Raw genomic sequence first — 10,059 nt, 5'->3', positions numbered from 1 at the left:
TAATATCTGTTAACTCATACTTGATGGAAAGGACTTATATGTTACACTTTTAAAAATATAAGGATTATTTTACACAAAGTAAATCATAAAAACTTAAATGGATAACCCAAAACACGTAAAACCATATAAAAATTTATAAGTTTTGAGGACAAGTATAATGAGAAGAAGGCACGTGTTATTCCTCGATTGGCTTAGTAAGTCGGTAGACCCGTTGGCTCAACGGCGTCGCCGGCCTTTGGCACGAGGAGCACATCCCGCTTCTTCGCGCCTCTGTCACGTGCATAGCCATGGCGGATGGAAATAACCTTAAAGAAAGGGGGACGCGTCACGTGCTCACCGGCGGAGCTACTCGGATCTGCCGTTCTCTCTTTGGATATACCACCAAGCGTTTGAACGAAACAGGGTTCCCGAAGGAGGGAGAAGCACGGAGCTCATTCTCCTCCCCAAACAAATTATTTTCGAGTAATTAGTTGCGATTTCTTTTTTTTTCCTCGTTTCATTTTGTTTCGATCGGTTCTTGGATGTTGGTGGTACCGAGAACTGAGAGGGAAATTTTTTGTGGGGATGTTGCCCCTTCGTCGGGTTCTGCTATTGCTGATCCTTTTCACCGGCATTCTCTGGTTGCAGCGTCGTCGCTTCGATGTCTGCTGTCGGGAAGTCGGCGAATATCTTCTGGCAAGAATGCCCGGTGGGGAAGCTCGATCGGCAGAAGCTGCTGAAGCAGAAGGGTTGCGTCGTTTGGATCACCGGCCTTAGCGGCTCAGGTCCTTTTTCCTGGCGATTCTTTTTTCGTTGTCATGTATGTTTGTTGTTATTTTCTTCTCTAACGATCGGTAATCAGAATGCTGGACGTGTTTCGGAGCAATAAGTCATGAAACGAAAGTTAGGGCTGCAATGGAAGCTTGTGCTTCTTAAAATAAAATGGAAAAGATATGATATGATTCCTTTAATCCACAAAAAAATCGAGCATATGCTGTTGCACATCCATGGCCATTGGGTGTTATTCTGCTGAATATAGTATTAGGAATAGTCTAGGTTTTGAGAGAACTCATTCTTGATGTAAATTGACGACTTTTAGTTTTCATGTGAAAATTATATATTTGCATCATTTGTTGAAAATTGGACTAAGAATATACTGATCTTGATCGAGATTGTCCCATGCTTTTTCTTCTTCCAATGAGTGTTATCTTTCGTACATTAATCTCAATGTCTAGGTGTCATCATGAAATTATGATTTTCCTATTACACAATTTGCACCTTGTCTGTAATTCAAAAGGATGAATTTACATGAAACAGTACATATTTATTTTCTGAAAGAGGGCTGCCCATTGCACAAGTCTCCTATAGGGGATTTGGGGAGTATCAATAAATGCAGCCTTACCTCTTCAAGTTATGTACATACATCTTTATGCAGCCATGCATCCCATGATAAATTTTATGATCACCATGATTAACCCACATGTTAGATTCACAATTTTTGACAAACTTCATAAAATAGTGGATTGGGCTTTTTTAGCTCAGTGGTTGTTGTCCATCCTCCTCAGCCATGGGTTCCATGTTTGAATTAGGACGTTATTTTGTAAGTAATACAGGATAACCTGTTTGGTTTCTCACAACTCTACATCAATATCTGTCCTATGGTTTGATATTGAACATTTATGTTGATGTCAATAAAACATGAATAAGCTCACCGATCAAACTTTGTAAGGTAAGAAAACTTGTACCTAAGTGTTTCTTGTTTTGATGTTCTTGCCTTTGGTAAAATTTTTCATTGGCTAAGGTTGTTCTAGAAACCTAGGGTTCCCTTTTAAACTAGTCTTTCATTAGTGTTCCGGAATTGGATAGACATTGCTATCACTTTATATTCACTTATTCTGACTTGGAGTGGGAAAGGCATCCTATAATATAATAAATGTTAGGTTATTTGTCTCCTTGAATCGCTGCAAGATTGTTGCACATAAATTTGGTATTATTATTTTTAATATAATTACAGTACTGCTAAATGCGATATAAGTGCTCCCGACAAATGCTTTTTGTGCCCCAAAAGACATGGAATCATGATCTTTTATCTTACTGATGGAACTTAATACTGATGCTAGTAGGCTGCCAGACTTTTTGATGCTTTTCCTGTATGGTTGTTACTTTATCTAAGATATAAATTCCAGAAAATGAATACAGCTAATAAAAACCAGACCTTGCATTGATTCTCACCAGACTCTAGATTAATGGGAGCCTCATGGATTGGGCCACCCTAGGTGAGAAAACCAGCTAAATAGGAGTCTTAGTTTTGTTCCTTTGTTGTTGGTTTCATGGTCTGCAGGACCGACCCGTACCGCCCGGTACGGGCGGTACGTACCGGTCCGACAGATTGTCGGTACGCGGACCGCCTGTTACCGGTCCGAGTGCACTGTAGCAGTGCTACAGTACTCGTCACACCTGGGTGTACCGCTCGGTATACCATACCATACCGGTACCGAGCCCAGGTCGAAACACCGGTACGGTACGATATTGCGAACCTTGGTTGGTTTGATAAACTTTGGGTACGAATCTGAAGCTATCTTTGTGCAAGCTATATTTGAAAATTATATAAAGTTTATGATTTAGTTAAAATATGTAATTAATCGTTTCTTTTGGGCATGCAAATCTTGAAATGGGTATTCATCTACTGCACCTAAAATAAGCTATAACAGCTTTTTTTATTTTCTTTTTTAATTTTAGATCTCAATCTATCCAGGGAAAAGCACTTTAGCATGTACATTGGGCCGAGAGCTGCATTCTAGAGGAAAGCTTGCTTATGTGCTAGATGGTGACAACCTTAGGCATGGGTTGAACAAGGATCTTGGCTTTTCAGCAGAAGATCGTGCAGAAAATATACGCAGGGTTGGTAAGTTGTCTCGTAAAAATTAACTTTTAGATAACTAAATCATGGACAGGCTTGATTTTTTTAGAGCACTAGTGAAACCAATGCTTAAATTTGTTTGTTAGTAAATAAATAAATAAATTATTATATATTGTTATCATTACTATTAACTCTTCCCTACCCCACCTTGGTGGGAACCTGATGCACTGAGATGCCTTTGCTTTAGTAAATTGTCAATATGTAAAATTGTTTCAGGTGAAGTGGCAAAGCTCTTTGCAGATGCGGGTTTGATCTGTATTGCTAGTTTGATCTCTCCATATAGGAAAGACAGGGACTCATGTCGTTCAATTCTTCCAGACCTTAGTTTCATTGAAGTCAGCTCTTCTTCTTAAATTGTTTTTACCTGCCACAAGACTTTTTTCCAATTATTAATTTGTATTGTTGTTAATATCTTGTAGGTGTTCATGAATATGCCTTTAGATCTGTGTGAAGCAAGGGATCCAAAAGGTCTTTACAAACTTGCTCGAGCAGGAAAGATAAAAGGTGAAATTTTATGTCTTCTGGACCTGGAAAGATGCATTAATCCTCAGAATAAATTGACCATGATGCTTATCCTAGTTGGCTTTGCATGATGATGATAAAATATTTTCATATTTATACTTGGAATTTTGTTTATTTGATCACTTAAACATAAGCTTGAATGAGGTCTTGTTCCTGTTGTCTTACTCTTTTAAATTTTCAACTTGTCTGGTACCTTCACAAGAGGCTAACAGTACGACATGCCAAACCTAATCATGTATTCATCTTTTAACTAGAAGGAACAAATTTCTATTCACCATTTGTGTTTTGGTAGCTTTCCGTTAATTGTCTGTTGATCTGCATTCATCTTTTGTCACGTGCCACATCTACATAGGGTCAGAATCTTTTGTCACGTGTCAAATAATATGGAGTTTATTCTGTTTCTTTGATGGTTTTGTGTCAGAGAAATCTCTTCCTGTGGCTAAGATTATGTTTTACATTGTGAATGTTATGGTAGTTTGTTTCCTTTTTTTTGTTTTTTCTATTACTATATAATTTGAAGTTTTGTTTTTTCCATCACATTTTTTTATCTTTCAGATACTTTAGTCAAGGTCATGATTAGACAACCTTATCTGCTGTTTATGATATATCTCAAAGTCTAGTCAAAACATGTGCATGAGTAGTAGTAGTTTTCAATATGTAATGCATGTTTCTCAATGAAATTCTTGTATTACAATATGTTATAAGTAATTAGACAAAAAGCTCAATACCATTAACTTTTTTCTGGACTGAAAACTTTTCTGTGTATCTTTTAGCATAATTCTTTTTTTTTTTTTCTGTCTGACATCGTGTCAGCTATGTGTTCAAACTTAAAATACTTCTCTAAGATTATGTAACTAGATCCCACCTATGATGCTGATATGCATTCTTAAGTTCTTATCTTTTTTACATGTTGTCGACATACTGACCTATATTATTAGTTGGTGCATAGCACACTGAATTCATGTGTTCATACTAGTATAACATTGAATTGTTAGCAAAATACCTATGAACAGGCTATAGATAACTTTGTTGGTTTGAATTTTGAGTATGAAGTTATTCTTATCATTTGCATTATAATAAAATTATGTTCTCACCGATAAATGAAGTTTGCATTTCTCAATAGAGTTTAGTTGTAAGGAAAAGAAAAGGAGATGAACCTAGTTCACAAGGATCCTCCCAATGCAGGATATGGAGATCATTAATGTATGGAATTTTACTTCTAAAATTGATTTGAGCCATGATTACTAAGTTGTTCGAGCTAAAAATGGAACCAAGTGGTTGTTTAAATGGGCATGGTTACATTTGATTGTTTTATCAGGAGTCAGCCAGAGACTTCAAATTAAGTAATATAGAGAGAAAATGTCATATGCTTTTCCTTTTGTTATTTGAGAAGTTTTAGGGACAAAACTCCTGAACCTCTTTTTGGTTAATTTTTGTAGCCAAGTTCATTGGATAAATTTTACATAAGGATAAAAACCAAGCATTGGTTGCCTGCTGGACTGATACCATTTCATAAAAACTAATATGCACAAAATTTAATATCTTGCTTAGCATTGCTCATATCTGAGTGCAACCTAACCCTCATTGATAATATTGCAAAATAAAATGAACTTTATCTTAGTAAGTGATAATGCTTGAAACCCGCTAGTGTTTTACAAGTCATGTTTGTCTTCTAAATCTGTCAATGTTGTCTCAGCGTCGGGCATGGTACCCAATTTGACCAACAAACTTTCTCACCTTCACTTCAAATTTAATGCTTAGGATTGTAACCCTAGTAAATCAAGTTAGTCATGGCATCATAAATGTGTAATTCATGACATTCTTTTTTATTTACATTTTTTTAGTACATAATTTCATTATTGGAGAATCAATCTCAATGTCCATTATGCTGTCAATTTTAGCTCATTATGCTTAGGAAAAGATTATTGTCTTGATCAAGCAGTATACTGTGATTCTGATTAATGGTTTTTCTGACATGAGATTCTAATTAGAAGATTAAGATGTCCATGCATAGAGATTGTAAGAACCTTTAGCTTAGGAAGAAGTTCCTTCCTTATAGGACATGAGGAAAGACTAATTCAGTCCATGAAGATTATGATTTTCAGATATCAAGAGCCTTAATATGCCATCATTAATGAGACTAAAAACTCTTCAAAAACATAAAAGAGCATTTTCAAACTGTTGGATTAAGTAGATGTCTTCCCTCATCATTCCTTTTAAGTAATACCTTATCGAGGAAAGCATTTTCAAACTGTTGGATTAAGTAGATGTCCTCCCTCATCATTCCTTTTAAGTAATACCTTATCGAGGAAAGCATTTTCAAACTGTTTCTAACAGGATCTGTTGCATGTTTGTTTTTCTTTTTTTTCTTATGCCTTGTAAAAAGGCATCCCTTGGAGACTGCTAGTCAAACTAAAATATGGTACAAATTATCTTCTCAAGGAAGATTGTGATATCAGTGATTTAATATAATGAACACTGTTAAAGATTTTTTATGTGAAGGAGTGAATTCTACATGAAAAGTTACCAAAATTTAATGTTTTTTCACTTCCTTTTCACGGGCATATCAGGTGGGCAGTGGATATTGCATGCTTGTCGATCTTCCTCGGTGCTTGAAACCATTTTCTGCATAATTTACATGATTATATCTTTGCTTTCTGAAGTTAATTTTCATGCAGGTTTTACTGGGATAGATGATCCATATGAACCACCTCTTAACTGTGAGGTACATTCAACTTCTTATGTCTATTGTCATTCTTACATCACAGAGTTTTTACATAAAGAAAGTTCCATCAAGAGTCCAACAGGCTTATTTATCTGTAAGCTTGTTGTTCAATATCATGTACCAACATGATATACCTTTCTTACAATGTGCAAAGTATAGTTTGGTATCCTTGTGGATACCATGAAAAATATTATGTACCAACATGTAAAACCTTCAACACAGAAAGTTTTCTGTTCAAGTACAAAATGTTTAAGCATGACATAATTAACAGATGTATACAAATTCTCATATACAAAATACATCAAGATTTATGATACTACCCTTAAAGTGCATTTAAAGTTGAACTCAGTCAGTCTAACTTGGATTAGTATGAGCGGGAACTGTTGACCTATATATGATCTACATTGTGAGCTACTTACTAAGCAAAAATCATGAGCTGCATATGTATTGGAAAGATCACATAGCTCAAAGCAGATGAAAATACTGTGATATAAATTACAGCTTTTTATCTTAGAAAGATGTGATGCATCTGCATGTAGGATTCTTTAGTATAAGTTATATCTTAACTGTGCATCTGCAGATTCATATATATTGCATCAGATGTATACCTACGTTCATGGCCATTTATATTACATATCTTAGTCTTACAAAATAAAGTGAGCTGATTTGATCTAGTGGTGTAAGAAAAGGTGGAGGTAGACTTCAAAAACTTATACCGGAAACAAAAAAGAAAGATTTGATTGTTGTTGATGCAACTAGGGATGTTGCTCCCAAGGCAGAGCTCAATGATGAGAAAAGATCCACATAAGCTGACCCCTAATTGTGACATTACTGTCTGCTAATATTGTTGTTAGAGCTCTCTGAGGAATTTGAATTTGATCTCTTTGGTTTCCATGATGATCTCCATCGAGTCAGAAATCTCTTCTCCAGCGGATTCTTTTTGGCAAATTCTCTTGATGCATTGCTTTCTGTCACAAAGTATAGAATTCTAGAGCATTTTCAAAACAAAGTAATTATATTCTCTTGTTGGGGTTTACCTCTCTGTTCTGGGCTTCAGTTTGGTTTCGCTAGCAGCCATTGCCTTCTAGTTTCATACATGTGCTACTACTGCCTTCTAGTTTTTGATGTGCATTTGTTGCAAGGCCTCATGTTGAACCAAACCACTCTTTTTCTCTTTCTGTAGATAGAAATACAAGAAGAAGAGAACGGAGTTTGCCCTTCTCCTTGTGCCATGGCCGGACAAGTCGTAGGTTACTTGGAAGAGAAAGGCTTTCTACAAGTGTAATAAGTCTTTACAAATTCTTTTGCGAATTATACTATCTAACATCGAGATCGTCTCTAGTTTTGTCATACATCTATTTAAATTCATGGGCTAAAATCAATCTATTTATTGATTCATTTTTCAGTCAAAACATTGTTTTTTGGTGACTTTGGTTCAAAAATTACAGACGTATAGAATGTTGCTAATGGAATTGGACCACTGCTGATGTTTTGTCAAATAACTTAGATTTGTTTGCTTAAATGTTGTGAAATTTAGAGCAACATTGATGATACCTTAATTCATAGCAAGCAGTATAGCTAGTAATTCTCATGGATTAATATGAATCAGGGTCACTTTTACCATTATCAGATCCAACATTCTTACTTATGGGGTGTTTTCAAGTGGTTTCACTGCCCCCATATTGTCGTTGATATCATTAATATTTTCAGTTCTTGTCATGTTTGTGGGAACGAGAACATAATTGTTCGTGATAGCAAATATATGTACTATTATACACTCTAAATAATATATTGATCTAATCATGTAGTGCCAAATCTATTTCCAAAAGTGAATGAATCATCTTTTTGTTCATTACAAAAACTACGGAAAACCCCAAAAGATAGCTTATCAACTACCTCTCTCTCTCTCCCTCTGTATCTCTATCTATATATGTAATAAGAAAATAATATTTCTCTTATGCTTTTGGTGAAGTCCAAACTTCACTGAAAGAGATCCCGAGGCATCATCTTCATCTGTTTCCTGCATCGGGATGTTCTCCGAGAGACAGGCCGTTCGGAGAGTTCGGAGGCAGAGCGGTACCCTCTCCTCCTCCTCCTCCTCCTCCTCCCAACCCCAGCTCGATGTCGCCTTCTCTCGGGCCCTCGGACGAGGCACCAGCAGTCCGCCTGATCTCCAGGATCCAAGTCCACCAAAACGTCGCTGGAGAAGGCGGCGCGGTCTCTTCCATGGCGGACCTATCCGATGGCACCGGTGAAACCGGCGAAGGGAGCCCATCCACCACCCTCATCATCATCTCAATCACGATCTCTGCTCCCGGCGAGCCAGCTCCGTCGTCCACTGCCGCACTCGCGGAGTTCCTCTCCGAGACCGGTGACTCCGGAACGGTCTCGGCAGGCGGATTCTGCGTCGACCCAGCACCGGCACTGGGGTTTGCAGAAGGTCTGGCGCCCACGCGGCTCCGGCAGAGCGGGCAGGTGTCGTTTATACGCAACCACGGATCGATGCAGCGGCGGTGGTACCCATGACCGCACTGGGGGAGCAATCGAGCCTCCTCGCCGTCGGCCAGCTTGGAGAGGCAGACGGCGCACTCGATGCCTTCCTCGAAGTGGCTCGCCCGGTAAACAGTGATGGGCAGCGACTGGTCGACGGCGGCGTTAGGTTGCTGCAGAGACCTGCGTTGGCTGCGGCGGCGGCTGCAGTTGCAGGCCACGATGACGTAGACGGCAAAGAAAATGGTGTAGGCGCCGATGATTACTGCACGTTCAGCACCGCTTCCTTTCGAGGAAGCATCAACAGAAACGCTGGTTTCGATCATCTTGTTGGCTGCTGACACCGTATGCTTCGAGATCTACGGATGCCGAGACCGAAACCGCACCACGAAGAATACGAGGTACAATTAGTCGTCTCTCTTACACAGTCGTAATAGCACTCGAGCACTAATAGTTACTGCTATACTTTCTTTCACTAAACGATGGCCTCACCTTCACCGGCAAAGCAATCGGAAGGCAGTAAAGGCAAGTGGATGTGGAGGTGGAGGTACTTCCGTCCGTCGAATTTATAGAAGATGCGACCCAATCCTACGATAGATCGCAATCCTAACCCGACTCCAATTCGGAGTACCCATTCTCATCGATCTCCTCCAATTCCGATTCCTAATCATATCATAAAACGTCATCGGAACTCCACATGTGAATCTTTAGAAAGCCGTGGTAAAAAGTAGCAGCAATGTTTATGAATTGTCTGCAGGGATATGCGATATATGAAGTTTAATCGCCGATGCGGAGGTACATATCATCTAATCTAATGTGATGTCAAATTAGGATTCGGTTCAAGTCAGATGGGATAAATAACGGAGGTCGAATTATGGTTCGATTAATTGAAGAGGTATTTATTGTACCGCAATGGATAGATGCTGGTGAACAATCGCATGAACTAAAAATATATTATCAATTCATACATGAAAAAGAAAATATTATATGTTCTTATCACATCCCATATTTATAAAAAAATAATAATCATCATTTTATTATTCATAATTTACCGAATATATATTTATTTTTTTATTCTTAAATTCAAATCCTACACGATGATGTATTCTTATATCTCTCACCCAAAGTGGAGACACATTACTCCCAACAACCGATGAAGGAATCATATAACCGTCATGTTTGATAGTATGCTAATCGCCGAAAGGAATCACTCTACCTGCTCTCATTAGGGATACATAAAGAATATTTATGTATATTCATCCATTCATGTATACATCCAATAAATAGTATAATAAAATATTATGAGGAATCATGTTTAATGTATGATATGCTACACTATGTCCATTAGTGGCCCATAGCTCCTTTTACATTTTACGTTTCCAATATAGACCAATAGCATAGATTTATGTATTACATGGTAATA

General features: G+C 37.8%; 2 protein-coding genes across 2 annotated transcripts; one reads left to right on the top strand and one right to left on the bottom strand.

Annotated features, from left to right (window-relative positions):
* Positions 1-344: 344 nt before the first annotated feature.
* LOC135618212 (adenylyl-sulfate kinase 3-like) lies at positions 345-7,575 on the top strand. Its single transcript, XM_065119076.1, has 7 exons — positions 345-462; positions 628-764; positions 2,735-2,884; positions 3,116-3,234; positions 3,319-3,403; positions 6,100-6,146; positions 7,330-7,575. Exons 2-7 carry the CDS (start codon positions 641-643, stop codon positions 7,429-7,431), a joined length of 627 nt encoding a protein of 208 aa, XP_064975148.1. The 5' UTR covers positions 345-462; positions 628-640; the 3' UTR covers positions 7,432-7,575.
* A 580-nt stretch (positions 7,576-8,155) lies between these two features.
* On the bottom strand, positions 8,156-8,962 carry LOC135619406 (E3 ubiquitin-protein ligase EL5-like). The gene has a single exon (XM_065121389.1). The coding sequence runs from the start codon at positions 8,960-8,962 to the stop codon at positions 8,156-8,158; it is 807 nt and encodes a 268-aa protein (XP_064977461.1).
* Positions 8,963-10,059: the final 1,097 nt, after the last annotated feature.

Source organism: Musa acuminata, chromosome BXJ2-8, assembly GCF_036884655.1.
Source record: "Musa acuminata AAA Group cultivar baxijiao chromosome BXJ2-8, Cavendish_Baxijiao_AAA, whole genome shotgun sequence".
NCBI lineage: Eukaryota > Viridiplantae > Streptophyta > Magnoliopsida > Zingiberales > Musaceae > Musa > Musa acuminata.
Note: the sequence above shows the minus strand (reverse complement) of the source record. Positions and strands in the feature narration are given on the sequence as shown.